This window comes from Pollachius pollachius (assembly GCF_949987615.1).
Source record: "Pollachius pollachius genome assembly, contig: SUPER_4_unloc_1, whole genome shotgun sequence".
Classification (NCBI taxonomy): Eukaryota; Metazoa; Chordata; class Actinopteri; order Gadiformes; family Gadidae; genus Pollachius; species Pollachius pollachius.
In genome coordinates, this window is record NW_027641692.1 from 160,001 (window position 1) to 176,586 (window position 16,586).

At 43.7% G+C, this 16,586-nt stretch overlaps 2 protein-coding genes across 3 annotated transcripts in view; both read right to left on the bottom strand.

Annotated features, from left to right (window-relative positions):
• LOC307075425 (NACHT, LRR and PYD domains-containing protein 3-like) overlaps positions 1-15,896 on the bottom strand; it is a 57,925-nt gene extending 42,029 nt beyond the window's left edge. The window contains exons 1-2 of one of the 2 annotated variants that reach the window (XM_079759128.1): positions 568-15,896; positions 1-13 (exon numbers count right to left, since the gene is read on the bottom strand). The exon at positions 1-13 is cut by the window's left edge and continues 104 nt beyond it. In XM_079759128.1, coding sequence (XP_079615254.1) covers positions 1-13; positions 568-689 — 135 coding nt within the window. In that variant the 5' untranslated portion in view covers positions 690-15,896. The remainder of the gene's footprint in view (positions 14-567) is intronic. The other variant, XM_079759127.1, reaches the window with a different exon arrangement.
• Positions 1-16,586, bottom strand: part of LOC307075424 (uncharacterized protein) — a 218,095-nt gene that overhangs the window by 97,518 nt on the left and 103,991 nt on the right. The gene's annotated exons all lie outside the window — the stretch shown is intronic.

Sequence of the window (16,586 nt, forward strand, 5' to 3'; positions counted from 1 at the left end):
CTGCTGCTCTGGGCTTCAACACACACACACACACACACACACACACACACACACACACACACACACACACACACACACACACACACACACACACACACACACACACACACCTTTTAATCACACTGCAGTTTTCACACTGACAAGATAATTCTTCTTACAAGGCTGTTTTAAGGTGAGAGCATTTCACTTGTTTCCAGCTTCCTTAAATAATACTTAAAATAAGTATTATTTTAATTAATAAATAATAAATATTCTACCTTTTTACTGATGTGTTTTTACTCTGAGTACCCTAATGCTTTGAACTAGAATCACAAAATTATAAATCTGTTTGATCAACTCTGACGTAACAAACTTTGTCAAGGTCATAGTCTAATTTAAGCATGTTATCGTTACCTTCTCTTAAGAACAAACAATGACCAAATGGAGGTCAATGTTTAACTGTCACTCTTGACCACAGACAGCAGTCATGCAGACCAAACACAGTAGAGAACAAAGACAGAACCCTGTTCATATCAGGGGAGCCTTACTGCTGGACAACAGTCACAGAGAGAGAGATCCTCTCCTTACCTCTGAGCTTTGCTCCGGCGGCCATGTTCCCCAGACAGAGCGGTCTTAGAGGTAGAACCCCCCTCCTCTCTCTCCTCATCCATAGTAGACTGGAGACCTGGACACAAACACAACTCATCCATCACTTCAATTGCCTTTTGAACTTCAGCTGTTTATTGAGAGAGAAGATCATTGTGACTGTGTCACACTAAAGCATTATGGACGTCATAGACCGTCAATATGAACCCCACAACATAACCACACTGCCCTCACTACAGTACAGATGTGTACAGCAGATGAGAACTGAGAGATGAGAATTAAACACCTTGGGGACTGTAACTGTGCTTAAACTACAACACAAAAAGATACAGAATAGAGGCAACACAAAAAGATGCATAATAATGCATTGTGGTACAATCAAAATGTAAAGAACGTTAGAACAATTTCTCCACTGGAACGAAGTCTGAATTCCGTCACTTTACTGAACCACAGATTCCATATAAATCAACTGGTGAAGCTCAACACATCGATAGGGTATCCTCTTATGACCAACAAGTCCATTTCTCTCCCTCCATGGCGGTGGTTTAAGTCATAGGAATCGAGTCCAGATTCACAGGAACCCCCCCGTGAAAGTGGTACAGTCCAGCTACAGGCTTCTAGGTGGATCTATAAAACTGTAAATAACCAGTCAATACGCACAAATATTTACATTTTTAAATTTCAGCACATTGAAAGGGATTCTGTCTCGTCCTCTTAATTTGGAGTAGCATCAAGACAAACGAATCACTTGAATATTGAACGCAGTGTTCAATTTACCACACGGGTCAGAAAAGCAGTGAAACATGAACTAACTTTGTATTCTCTGCAGTAAAGTCTGTCTTTAATTGATAAGCGATACACGGACACATTTACCATCCCCAGAGGAGCCGCCCCCCTCAGCACGTGTCACGTGTTTCCAGGGAAAACAGTTTGGCAACACACACACACACACACACACACACACACACACACACACACACACACACACACACACACACACATCACTGCCAACTCATGGCAGAACCTCTGATCCACCAGTCCACTGGGTTACAGCAGAACCTCTGGTCCGGACCGGGAACCCGACCAGGACCAGGACCCGGACCAGGACCAAGACATGGACCAGGACCCGGACCCGGACCAGGACCAGGACCCGGACCCGGACCAATCCCGGGACCTGGACTTGGATTGTGCCGTGATCCGGGACCCGGATCAGGATCAGGTCCAGATCCTGGTCCAGGACCAGGACCCGGACCAGTACCAGTCTATTCAGGAATATTGAATAGTATTTTTGCCGGAAATGCACATCCCAACTACAAATCAACTTTTCAATATTCTTCTCTGGGTCATCCAGAATAGTGCATTTTTTCACATGCTCTTAAAACTTAAAAGTACAAACCAGTGTTTTAGTTTTCTGATCAAAGCAGAGTGTTTTCATGGGAACTCAAGTGGGTTGTGTTTCCTATAGAGATGGATTTATTGATTTGTTTCCGCGAACCAGTTCGCGTGATTCAGTTCGCCAAGAGGAGTCGTTCGCGAATCGTTCGTTCGTTCGTTCGTTCAGTCGAGTTTCCGGTAGCAGTGAATCGAGTCATCTACGGTTTTTTGAGTCAGTAGGACTCAGCTCCTCCCTCGTTCGTTCGTTCAGTCGAGTTTCCGGTAGCGGTGAATGGAATCATGGAATGCACGGTTCTCAGCTGAGTCAGTCAGACTCAGACTCTCAAACGATCGTGGAAGTCAGCCATCAACATAACAACATTACAACTCAATTCCTTTCAGCTGAGTAGGAGAACTTCATGTTCAGGATCGGGATGTTGTTGCCCAGGCCCAGTACGTCAGCTGCTGACTATCATGAAAGGTGAGTCAATATCGTTCATTTTATATATGGAAAATTACCAGAGATAAAGGAACAATGCGTCAACCCTAACCCCAAAATGTATTAAGACCAGGCTACTCGACAAGTAAATGCCCAGCTGTAGGCCTATTGCAGAAAATGTAGTTCTTGGTGAAAACGATGTAACCACCTGACGTTTTACTTTACCTCAGAGATAATACGATAGTTAATGATATGCCATGCGGCATATCATGCGGCATCAACTGCGCGTATTGCTGCTGCGTAGGCCTACATGGACGTTCCAATTATGTTGACTTTGTGTATCGTTGAAGCTAAATAAGTAGTAATAACTAATATATAACCTACTCCTGGTGCAGTGCATGCAACAGTGTGTGCCATTTATTCAGCTCCAGTATGGGAAGGTTACTTTGGAAATTTAATTCGATAAGGTTACAAGTTAGTTACCCTATTTAGAACGTAATAGTATGTGTATGTGTATTATTTTATCAAAGCCAATATAATACATTTGAGTTTTCCTTTTGAACCTTAGGCTACAATAGGCCTATCCCTCAACACTGAATGAGCTACTGTGTCAACTGTGGAACACACAGACTTTAACATCTCTTTTTGACTATGAAATCATTCTGAGATCAAATAGATTTGAACAAAGAAATGTTTTAATAATATCTAAATAATGAAATAATTAAATAATTCACACACACACAAACATAGAAAAATAAATAAAACTGAACATTGCCATTTAACATTTTGGTTCTTTGACCAACAGTGATGGCAGAAAGAAAACCCAGGAACCTCTGGGAAACTGGAGAAGCCTGAATGTTCACTTCAGGTTTGCATTCAGGAACATCACTTGTTGCGCCTTGGAGGGAGACAGACGGCTGCGCCTCTCCGAAATGATCAGCCCCATTTTGCTGGACACGCGTTCAGATGGCACTGACGTGGCGACCACACACAATCTCTCCATCATCAGCTGAGTGAGCCGCGGATAGATCAACGATCTACTTTTCCACCAGGTCAGCGGGTTGGAGGACCTAGGGATCAGTGCCTCTTGCAGGAAGGACCGGATCTTGAGGGTCGCTTCCGCACCTGCACTGATGTGACTGACGAGCCCTGAGACCTGCTCGTCAAAGTCACCCCAGATCATGCTCTCCTCTGTGGGTTGTCCCCCCGCAGCTCCTTGTTCCACCAGAACTTCCTGCTGGGATGGATTGGAGATGGTCGCCTGTGTGGCAGCATTTGTGAGCCTTTGGAAGACCTCGGTAGCTGCCTGGTCATCAGAGAAAGTCTTCCTCTTGAATCTGGGGTCAAGGACTGAGGATTCAGACAGCAAGGAGTTGAACTCAATCCTGTGGAAACGCTTGGCCATCTCAGCGCTCAGTGCTGTCAAAAGGGACACCACCATAGGCTGCTTGAAGCGGCCGGTCCTCAGGTGATTTGCAATGAGCCTCTGCAGACCCTGTGCCAAAAGAATTATTTTGGAGGCAGACATGTAGCTACAGATAGGACACAGAAAGGACACAGTTACAGTGGGTCATCTTTGTTATGTGGAACCTTTTTTAAATGTGTTTGAAATAAAATATTTAAGAATTTGTTACTCTATTTATTTACCATGTATTCATCTATTTATTTAAATACTATGTATATCTATTTATTGACCATGTTTTTATCTATTCATTGACCATGTTTTTATCTATTGAACATGTATCTATTTATTGAAATACATTTATCTATTTATTTACCATGTATTGTCATGCAATATATGTCATGTCATTTATTATGCCCCAATAAATGTAATTGCATAAACTAAATAAATAAATAAATTAAATACATACCCTTCTCCACTGTCACCTCGTCATATGGCTGCAGAACCTCGCATGCCTCTTCAATGGCCTCCCACTCCTCATGGGTCAAGGTGGTCACTGCTGGAATCACCAAAGCCAGGGTGGTGCTGATTGCATCCCTCAGCTTAATAAAACGCTTCAGCATGTAGAAGGTTGAGTTCCACCGGGTGGGACAATCCTGCAGAACCTTCAGGTCTGGCAGACCCATTTGTAGGAGGGTGGCCCTTAGCTTCTCTGCCGACAAGGAGCTTCGATGGAAGTGGTCAACTATATGTTTGACCTTTTCCACGGTTTCGGCCAGCTTTTTTAACCCCCCCTTGACAATCAAATTGAGCGTATGGGCGAAACAATGCAGGTGTTTCCATCGACACTTCTGAATCGCCAGGGTGATGTTGGACGCTCCATCGGTAACGCAGGCGACCACCTTGTCCTGGATCTCCCACTCCCGCGTGATCCTCAGCAGATGTTCAGACAAATTGTCAGCTGTGTGACGACCGCTCTCTCCTCACCTCGCAAAGCCGGACCCCAGGGTGCCTTGTCTTGATGTGCCGGTGCAAATTGGCAGTGGACCCTCCTTTAAATGAAATCTTTGACTTGCAAATATTACAGGTACCTATTGAACCCACAATTGTTGTAAAATAAGTCCACACAGCGCTCTTCTTTCGTCCTGTCATCGCTTGTTGATCTGATATCTTTCCTTATCTTTGCAGGTGAAGGTCAAGACTCGAGTCGAGAGAAAGTTACAGTTCAGAGATCAAGTTACAGTTCAACACAGACCAACCAACTGGTGGGGGTGGGGGGGGGTTGATGGGTGTTAATAAATGTGTGAAACTAGCAAATACAACATTGCGTCTGGTTAAATATGTTAGCATCTGTATTTAATGGCCTTTGAGTTATTCAGCAGCTTTATTTAATGTATGCATAATAACATGTCCTTAAATTAATAGGTTATGGATCAAAATGCCCCCTTCCCCCAATTCAAGGTGAAGTTTGGCTTAGACAAACCAAACGGGGGGTGGGGGGGTGTAGTTGAATATCGGATGTTTAACATATCAGCAAGATAATAGACTTGATTTAGCAATGATGGAGTTTAAAAGTAATTTATGTACAGTTGTGTTTATTCTGGGCATATTTGACTATTATTGGGTTAACAGTAACAACACTCTTGTGAAGATGGCATTGGCCACCCCCACTCAAGAATCGATCAAGATCCCCCATGGTGGGGGTCCCGGCCGGGTCGCGTGCGGCAGAACGAACCATGAAAGAATGAGACAAATTGACGAGACATTCAAATATTTTATTAATCTGGCATGACACAGAAAATACAAAGACAACATGCATTTACCATTTCACTGATATTTAATCGTATTATCGTACACTCGCTCACTAAACCTATTTGTTTTTTTTCCCAAGAAATCGGTTGATTTCTGCCTCTCATTGGCTAAAATTCAACGAGAGCGTCCTAGACTCAGTCCTAGAACAGCATACGATTGGCTGGCTCTCGTGAGTCGTGACGTCTCTCTGTCGGTCCCTCCTCACCACTCACACAGTGAGTGAACGAACTGTCAGTGAGTCAGCGACTAGTGGGTCTGGGAGGAGTCGAGTCTGAGAACGAACGAGACGAACGAGGCGAACGAGACGAACTAGACGAACGAGAGAGAGGAACCAGTTCAGTTCGTTCGTCTTAACGATTCGTTCATTCGAACTGATTCGTTCGCGAACGAGTCATCTCTAGTTTCCTAATAGATCGATCACACCGGCGCCGCAATACAGTCGCGCTTTAACTCAGCACTGAACTAAACCTTGGCAGTCTGCGTGGATCGCAGCGTCATTGCCACTCAACAACAAGTGGTAATTGGTAAAATGATCATTTTTCATGCAAAGGAAACTAAACATTTTCGTGAAGAAGTTTGATAACGTTAGGTTTTGTTTGAGGCCGCTTTGTGAACTACAGCTCTTCGCTGCTCTCGACGCGAATGATATACGTCAGCACCCGCACTTGGAACTGTGGTACAGACATGGCGACCTCTCTGCTCCACTTCACCGCTTATTTCCAAGGGGAGGATAAAAGCATCGAAAGAGGTGAAAACCATTATAAGTCGGGGCATGTGGAGAGTTTTAGTTATGCCGATGGGGAGATTGTCGTTCTTGTCCACGCCAGTCGCAGGGAGCGTGACGTCACATACGAGACTTATAGTCTTTGTCATTGTGTAATCTGGGGCATATAAAGACTGGGACCAGAAAATAATTAATTTCTCTCCATTGAAACCCATTCATATTTTACGATCTCATAGGTCCCATGGGCTCTACCGGAAGGGGCGTTGCTTCACCGCTCCATAGCAACCATGAGAGTCACGTGACGTTGAAGCAGGGCCATTGAAAAGAAAAGCCCAAAAAAACGTAGGCATGTCACATGCTTAAAGCCGTTTTTGTATTTAATCAATTAAATATTAAAATATGGATTATATATATATATAAATAAACAACTATTTAATTATATTATAAGTAGACCATAGCTTTATTAAATTATCGTTATAAAAAGATCTGTATCTGAGCATTTGACCTTCCATATATATATATATTACACGGCTCTTCTCAATGCTGTGGAACGCTCCGAACACTTCATGGGCTTTCCCGACTTCCGACTGTGAAAGTATTTTATTTTTTTCCTTCAGGGCGAAGCAAGACACCTCCTGGCTCCCATTCAAGTTGTTAAATAAAATAACATCATTACACGGTTACATAAAATAACATAATAGCAACCATCATAGCAACCATCATAGCAACCATGTTATTATATTTCTGTCGAGAACTGAAATATTCTTCGCAAACTTCCTTCACATTCACAGAGCGAAGATTATGAAAGTAAAATGCACATTTCTCTCTAAAAGTGTTCACATAAACATTTTTAATGGCGTAACTATACTAAAATATCATATTACAAGATTACAAGATACTCAGAGTACAAGATACTCAGAGTGCAGAGTACTCAGAGTGCAGAGAACTCACAGTACAGAGTACTCAGAGTGAAGAGTATTCAGAGTACAGAGTACTCAGTAAGGGTTAGCATGTTGTACTGGCGTTTGATGCTATAATAGCAGGGGGATTTTCTTTATCAATTTCTCTTAAATGAGTCTTCAAGAGAATCTCGTTGGGTTGGATTCTTATTGTCTTTTTTCCTTCCTCATGTTACACCCTTTGCTGGCAGGTATTCAGATAAGGGGCAAGACACACACACACACACACACACACACACACGCACACACACACACACACACAAATCTTCGTCTTTGCCACGTTTAACATCCTACCCTTTAAAATATTGCAAAAGGTCTACTCTGCTGCAGTCTGTGATTCAATCAACTCCAGCTGTAGTAAAGTAGAACGTTTAGCTTAAGTGTAAGTGAACCATTTAAACGTCTTGGTAGTAGTAAACCAAATGATTTGACACAAGCTCCATTTTGAAACGCTCAAAACGGTGCACCACAGCACCACCTGCTGGTGAGAGGATGTCAGTGGGATTGGCTGAGCTGAAGAACACGAACCAGTCACCAGTGACCTATGTGTTGAGGCGGTGGCGGCAGTGTTAATTCCCCTCGAGCAGTGGCGATTTTAGCCTGAAATTTCTGGTGGGGCAAATTTATATGACGTCATATTACGTCACAAAAATAGAGGTAGCTGATTATTATAACAGTAGGCCTACGTATATAGACCAGTCAGGTATACTATGGGCTGCATTTTGAGTGCCAGCAGGGAGCAGACATCCTATTTCAAATACATTTCACATGCTTTAGCGCTCAGTAAGACACAAAGATGTTGCCTATAATAATAATAATATTGCATTATATTTTAAACGCACTATTCGTTCCAAAGAATCTCAGAGCTTCAACATGGTACGCACTATAATATAGCATTAAAGTAAAACAATTAGACAGACACATAGCTTCAATAACTTCCATAATTTATACTCACCAATGCCGATCACTTAAAAAGGAAGTTGGCTCAACGGTTCTTTGCTTGAGCAAACCTCTCGATAACTTTGTCGTTAAAATCCAGCAGTCCATTAATGAAGGTGTTTTCAATAGAAAGCATGGAGAGGGCGTTCAGTCTCTTCTGTCCCATCGTGTTCCTAGTGAAAGTCTTTATCCTTTTCAGCGTTGAAAAGTTCCTCTCAGACTCCGCAGACGTCATGGGGGTTGTGATGATGATGCTGAGTAGAGTGCAGGTTTCAGACAAGGCCTCTTGCAGGTTGTTGTCGTGAATGGCCTTGAACAGCAACAGTGCAGATTTCCCTGTGTGCAGCTCAGTGTGTCCGTAAAAAAGAGTCAGCTCAGTTTGCAGCTTCCCCTCGTTCATCAGAGCTGTGGGCCAGAGCTTGATAGCACAGGCGAGTTGGGCCTCCGGGAATGACTTAACAAACTTTGGGAACAGTGTGCAGTCCACCAGTTGTGCGGCAATAAGATGGTCACTCTGTGAGAACCGGTCCTCCACTTGCGCAATCATCGTATCACAGGCCTCCTTGATCACGGCAGGCGTATTTGTTTTCCTGCGCTTTGATGTGCCTGGCTCCTCACTGGCTTGGTTACTAATCTCATCTGCTTTCTCTCTGATTTCTTTCACGTGCACTTTGAAATTCTCCACTGCACGATTCACCCCAGATGCGTCAATCTCTCTTTTCTGTAGTATGCCATACAAAATATCCACTTCTGGCATAACTCTGGCAAAGAACTCCAGCAGCTGGAGAAACGTACGGTCCCGCAGGTGGATGGAGAGGCCGAATGCCTCGCTGATGGACACCTTGTCCCATCCTGGTTTAGTGCGAATGTTATCCAGACACTCCAGTATATCTTCGCGAGTTTCCCATACCACATTCACGGTCCTGCTTTTAAAATTCCATCGGGTGCCGGGTGGCCGCGGGATCCGCCTGTCCGATGTCTCTGCCAGAGCAGCCGTTCTTTTCGGTGAGGTGGAGAAGAACGTGGCAAATCCAGACAGATCAGCAAAGAACACCTTCAGCTCACTGATCCTGGATGCACATACTTGCTGCAGAGTTGGGTTCAGCTGGTGTGCGTAGCAATGTACAAATATTGCGTTTTTGTAGCTTTCCTTAATAAGTACTTGCACGCCGCCTACACTGCCACGCATAACCGCTGCCCCGTCATAGGTTTGGGCTATGAGCTTGTCAGTCAGTCCCAGTGGGTCGAGGACATGTTTCATAGCAGTAGAAAGGCCAATGGCAGTTTTGTCCTTCACTTCAATGAACTCAAGAAACCGCTCTGTGACGCTGCTGTCCACCATGTATCTCAGGACTATGACCATTTGCGATTTGCATGAGGCATCAGTGGTCTCATCCGCCTGGACAGCTACAAACTGGGTGTCCCGCAATTGCTTGGCCATCTCAAACCTGTAGACCTCAAACATGCAATCCAGGAGTTTGTTCTGAATGGTGCTTGATGTCCCCTTGAACGTAGGCTCCGAATCGTAGTGACGTCTCAGCCTGGTGTCGCCCTCGCACATCGTTTCAAAAATGCACCTAAAAATGCCTGGGTTTACAGAGTCGGCTGACTCATCGTGACCACGCAGACCCAGTTCACACTTCCCACACAGCTTTAGGCACGATATCAGTCTCCCCAGTACATATTGGTTTTCCTCCGCCTGCTTGTTGTGCTCTAAAATGCTCCGCTGATAAGCACTGTCCAGCTGTGCCATGATGTTGACCCGTCCCAATAGTCCCAATTTCATGGCGCAATTGATATGAGCTTTGCTACTTTCATGCTTTACCGTTCTTTCCGGCAGATGCTTCAGGTCTTTAAAGCCATCAGTGGTCCAAACTGAGTCTGCGTTAGTGGTATTTCCAAAAAGAAGGCATGGAAAGCAAAACAGTGCTCTTTTTGTTGTGCTCGCAGTTAGCCATGTCTTTGTTTCAAACCACTCCATCTTGAAATTTCGGTTCGTTTTCTCACCAGGCTGGTTCAGAATGAAGTCGTCTGGTCTGTGTGGTCCCAAACGTTTTATTTCTAATTTTTCTTCCTGCGGCAATGTGCTGAATTGTACCCTCACCAAATAATCTACGTTATTCATTGGTATTCATTAATTAAAAAACTCTTTCAAAATTGTGTAAAATCTACCGATAGCGAACTCTTCTGTAAATCTCCTGTAACTCCTGATCTCACTCTCACTGTATGTTTTTTTTGCTTAGTCTCGGGGTAGAGTTCTCGCGGGTTTCGCATTATCCCAGTCTACATTACGTAGAATACGTAGATTACGCAGTTAACGTCTAGGGGCAAATTTGAAATTGCCCCTAGCCTCAATGTTAACTTTGGCCGGTGTGGTTCGCGCTCATTGGTGTTTCTATGGTAACGGTGGGGCAGCGTGGGTCTTTGCCCCTCCGGAAACAGGAAACGGAAATACAGACATAACGTTCATTCAAGCAAGCACACAGGCAGTAGAACACACGAATCAAATTACTACAAAACAAGGCAATAATGCTTGTGAGTCAAGTTTATTCACACAAATATGTATGCTACTTTGCATATAAAAATATATATATAGTTTGCCACGAAGTAGGAATGGATTGAGCCTTCTGCTCAACAGCGTCATCTCGTGGGTCTGGTGGGGCACTGCCCCACCTGCCCCTAATGTAGAAACGCCACTGCCCTCGAGGTCATGTCCCTCTCACACGAGTTATGCTCTCAGATATAGAGTAGACCTACACTACTGCCGAATGATGCAGGCCCACAGAGAACAAGACCCAGTACAAGATGACGTCTAAACACCTTCACTAACCAAGATGACCGTCTGACTGTCTAAATATTATAATCATAATACCTCACTACAAATATAACAACTGTCCATTCTGTCCTAACTACCTTTAAAGTCACCATAACACACTTGTGATTAAGAACAAATCCTAAATCAGAGGAAACAGTATAACCTCAACCTGACGCTTGACTCCAGGCTGGAAGGTTCACGGTTCGATCCCCAATGCTGACAGTCTAACAGATCCCAATTCACCAGAAATGGGACAAAGACTACGTTTGTGCGGGACAATGCGGGACAAAGTGGGGGGGGGAGAGGAGGCGACCTGGGACCTTCAGTGGGGGTTTCAGTCCGCAATAACAGATAATCCCCCGTTCCCCCCTTGTCCGTTCTATTTAAAAACATATTTGATAAACGTGTTTTATTTCGCTTATTTAGCGAAATAAAACAAGCGAAATAACCCTAACCCTATATTTCATAATTAATTAAGGCCGCCACCAGAGGGCGCCTTCAACGCATTTGCCGCCCTAGGCGATTGACTAGGATCGCCCTTGCATTGCTTCTTGGTGGTGGGCGTGCCCTAAACCTGCGTCCGAGACCAAGTTTCATTGACATGATCAAACACCCCGCCCGCTCCCTGATGACAGCCCTGCTGTCTCCGCACGCAGCTATTTGATAAATGCTAGATGATAAATCACGCATTTCCAAAAAAAAAAAGAAATCGAGTCTGACTGTCAATAACAATGCGGGACAACGTCTCAATTTGCGGGACGCGTTCAAAGTCATGGAAATGCGGGACTGTCCCGCACAAAGCGGGACATCTGGTCACCCTACCAGTCGGACCAGTTCCCCTCCCAGTTCATACTCCTCCCAGACTAACATGCTAAGGCTGCTGATCCAAGAATAATAACTTTATTCAAATATGAACTTTGGACAGGGAGCTGTGATGCGTAGAATCTCAGAGAAAAACCAAGAGACACTTGATGGTTCAACCAGCCTGTAGAGACACTCAGTCACTGAGTCAGCTGCTTCTCTACAGCAGAACCAACAGGAACACAGATACCATGTTATCAATAAAGAGACCGGTAATGTCTTGAATAGAAGCACATCAAGTAGAAAAGGCCTCCTCTGCCCTGTTTCTGCTGAACACCTCCATGTACAATCCCCCTCCATCCTTTGAAGACATTTGCCTCCATGTGAACGTATGAATCAGTAGAATCTATACAATAGATGGATGATTTCTCTTTTAGGAATAGAAGAGTACTGAGTAGAGCTTCCTCATAGTACAAGATACTCAGAGTACAGAGTACTTAGAGTGCAGTGTACTCAGAGTACTCAGTCTGCAGAGTACTCAGAGTACAGAGTACTCAGTAAGGGTTAGCATGCTGTACTGGCTTGTGATTCTATAATAGCAGGGGGATTTCCTTTATTCATTTCTCTTAAATGAGTCTTCAAGAGAATCTCGTTGGGTTGGATTCTTTTTGTCTTTTTTTTCTTCCTCATGTTACACCCTTTGCTGGCAGGTATTCAGATAAGGGCCAAGACACACACACACACACACACACACACACACACACACACACACACACAGATCTTCGCCTTTGCCACATTTAACATCCTACCCTTTAAAACACATATGTCAATATCAAGGCCCGCGGGCCAGACATGCCCATCCACGACTTTTAACCAGGCCCGCCAATAAATTCTGACAATCAATCTAATGTGGCCCGTGCGCTGGTGTTTAAACTTACGTCCATGACAATACAACATTGAAACACAGGAGGCGCTGCAGCGCTCCGCCGCCATGCTCCACTCCCGCGCTACACTCTCACTCTCACGCAGAGAGAATACAAACAACGTAAATGCTATCTGCCTTTCCAAAGTTAGCTAGCTAGCATAAACAATGGCCCAAAAAGAAAAGTGGACAATGAATATCGACAATTTCAAGGAAGATGGGAAACAGAATATTTATTTTGTGAATTAAAAAAAAAAGACAATGTGTCTCGTATGTCAAGAGGCATTGGCAGTTTTCAAAGAGTATAACCTTCAGAGGCATTTTGAAACGAAGCATGAGCATTATGGAAACATGGACATGGAACAGCAGCTGCAAAAAGTCAAAGAATTAAAATGCAACCTTCAACAACAGCAAAACATGTTTACTCACATCAACAGTCAGTCTGAGGGAGCTGTGAAGGCAAGCTTTATAATAGCGGAGGAAATAGCAAGAGCATGCAAGCCGTTCACAGAGGGAGAGTTTATAAAAAATTGCATTGAAAAGGTATGCGATGTTGTATGCCCCGACAAGAAGCAGGCATTTGCAGATATCAGCCTCTCCCGAAATACCGTGGCTAATCGGGTGGATGAGCTGGCCTCCGACCTACAGATCCGGCTAAAAACTAAAGCCAAGGAATTTGTTTCGTATTCGTTGGCTGCAGATGAGAGTACAGACAGGACGGACACTGCCCAGAATTCAATATTCATCCGGGGGGTGGATGCTCAGTTTTCCGTCACTGAGGAACTTTTGGATTTAAAATCGATTTACGGGACAACTACTGGACAGGACATTTTCACACAAGTGGAACGGTGCATCAACCAAACAGAATTGCAGTGGAATAAACATGTTGGGCTGACAACGGATGGTGCACCTGCGATGTGCGGGGAGGTCCGTGGTTTGGTTGGTTTGGTTCGAGAGAAGATGGGGCACACGGGAGGAAACTTGACAGCCTACCGCTGCATCATCCACCAGGAAGCCCTCTGTGGAAAGGTGTTGGGCATGGGACATGTAATGACAGTTGTAACCAAAACGGTGAACTTTATTCGTTCACGGGGATTGAATCACCGGCATTTAAGGGCACTTTTAGAGGAGGAAAACTACGAAGATGTGCCATACCACACGGAGGTGCGCTGGTTGAGTCGGGGGAAAGTGTTGCAAAGATTTTATGATACCCGCGTTGAGATCGCTCGTTTCATGGAAGGCAAACAAAAGGTCATCCCCGAGCTTGAGGATGGAAAGTGGCTGAGCGACTTGGCGTTTATGTGTGACGTAACGGAGCACCTCAATGCCCTGAATGTAAAACTCCAGGGTCGAAAGCAGCTGATCACTGAAATGCGAGACTCAGTAAAGGCGTTTCAAATGAAACTGGGTCTATGGAAGGGCCAGATGCGCCAAGGCAACTTGGCTCATTTTCCTACTTTCCAGTCAGTCATCGACACAGTCACCATCCCATTCCCGACCAAAGTGTATGCTGACAAACTGAACACACTCAAATCGGAATTCAGCAGGAGATTTGCTGATTTTGAATCACAGAAATTCAACCTTTATCTGTTCGCAAATCCATTTGCAATTGATGTTGACACTGCACCTGAGCACTTGCAGTTGGAACTCATTGAATTGCAATGTAACGGTGCTCCAAAGACCCAGTACCAGTCAGTTGGGGCTGCTGAGTTTGCACCTCTACTCCCTGAATCAATGCCACAGGTCGCCTTCAGGCTGCACGCATCATGTCTGTTTGGAAGCACCTACTCGTGCGAACAGATGTTCTCCGTAATGAACTGAACAAGACATCCCACAGATCCCGCCTCATAGACCAGCATCTGGTCTCGATATTGAAAGTGGCCATAGCAAATGACATTAAGCTTAGAATAGACGAGATCATTTCTAAGAAAAGGTGCAGAGTGTCTGGTAAGAGTTTAACTAAATAGCAAGTGTGTTTTGTTTAATTGAGAAGTTATTTTATGCAAAAAATAGTTCAGCATTTGATAAATACTATTTTCCTTTTGTAATCAGTTTTGCTGGTAAAAAATATCTTTTTTGTTTTGTTAAAGACAAAAGTACTGTGATGCAAATCTGGTTTATTTAATTGTGCAGTTATCACTACAAAACATTGTTCAGCACTTGATAAATACTATTTTGCTTTATTAATCAGTTATGCTGATAAGAATTACCCACGCACATGGAAAAACTGTCTGGCCCCTGGTTTAATTCACAGCCCTCCACATGGCCCTCAGTAAGTTTGAATTTGACACCCCTGCTTTAAAATATCGCAAACGGTCTACTCTGCTGCAGTCTGTGCTTCAATCAACTCCAGCTGTATTAAAGTGGAACATTTAGCTTCAAGTGTAAGTGAACCATTTAAACGTCTTGGTAGTAGTAAACCAAATGATTTGACACAAGCTCCATTTTGAAACGCTCGAAAAGGTGCACCACAGCACTACTTGCTGGTGAGAGGATGTCAGTGGGATTGGCTGAGCTGAAGAACACGAACCAGTCACCAGTGACCTATGTGTTGAGGCGGTGGCGGCAGTGTTAATTCCCCTCGAGGTCATGTCCCTCTCACACGAGTGATGCTCTCAGATATAGAGTAGACCTACACTACTGCCGAATGATGCAGGCCCACAGAGAACAAGACCCAGTACAAGATGACGTCTAAACACCTTCACTAACCAAGATGGCCGTCTTACTGTCTAAATATTGTAATCATAATACCGCACTACCAATATAACAACTGTCCATTCTGTCCTAACTACCTTTAAAGTCACCACAAGACACTTGTGATTAAGAACAAATCCGAAATCAGAGGAAACAGTCAGTATAACCTCAACCTGACGCTTGACTCCAGGCTAGAAGGTTCTGGGTTCGATACCCAATGTCCACAGTCTAACAGGTAGCATTCTACAGAGCAGGAATCTTCAAAGAAATTCTATATTAATTTTGACAAATAGCAATGCATCCATACATTGAATAACATTTTTAACCATGTGGTTTTACAGGAAGCTAACCCTCACCCTATTGATGACATTCAAAGTTATTTATATTTTTGATCTATCAAGGATCAAAGGGGACTACAGTACCTTAGTCGTCTTCCTGCTGTGATGAAGTGAGCCACACCAAACCGACTCATAACAAGGAAATGATGAACCAACCAGTCGGACCAGTTCATACTCCTCCCAGACTAACATGCAAAAGCAGCTGATCCAAAAATAATAACTTTATTCAAATATGAACTTTGGACAGGGAGCTGTGATGCGTAGAAGCTCAGAGAAAAACCAAGAGACACTCGATGGTTCAACCAGCCTGTACAGACTCTCAGTCACTGAGTCAGCTGCTTCTCTACAGCAGAACCAACAGGAACACAGATACCATGTTATCAATAGAGACCGATAATGTCTTGAATAGAAGCACATCAAGTAGAAAAGGCCTCCTCTGCCTCTGTTACCAATTTTCAAACATTACAGACAATTTGGCTCTTTCAGTCAGGAACACATGACCCAAACAAGGCTCACTAGTGGGCTAACATTTCAATTTGCATATTTATTTTTTAAGAACAATCCATATTCCAACAATAACATTTATATTTTCATAAGAAAAATCAACATTTCACCATGGGTGAGTTGTGAACTTTACACATAAAGAAAAAATCCACATTCTTTGAATATATTATTTCAGTGCAATGGGGTCTCAAACAATTATCTAATATTGCTGCAAAAACCAAAACATATCTATCTCTAATAGGGCAATTCTTTTCTTTTCAAATGATATTTCTAAAATT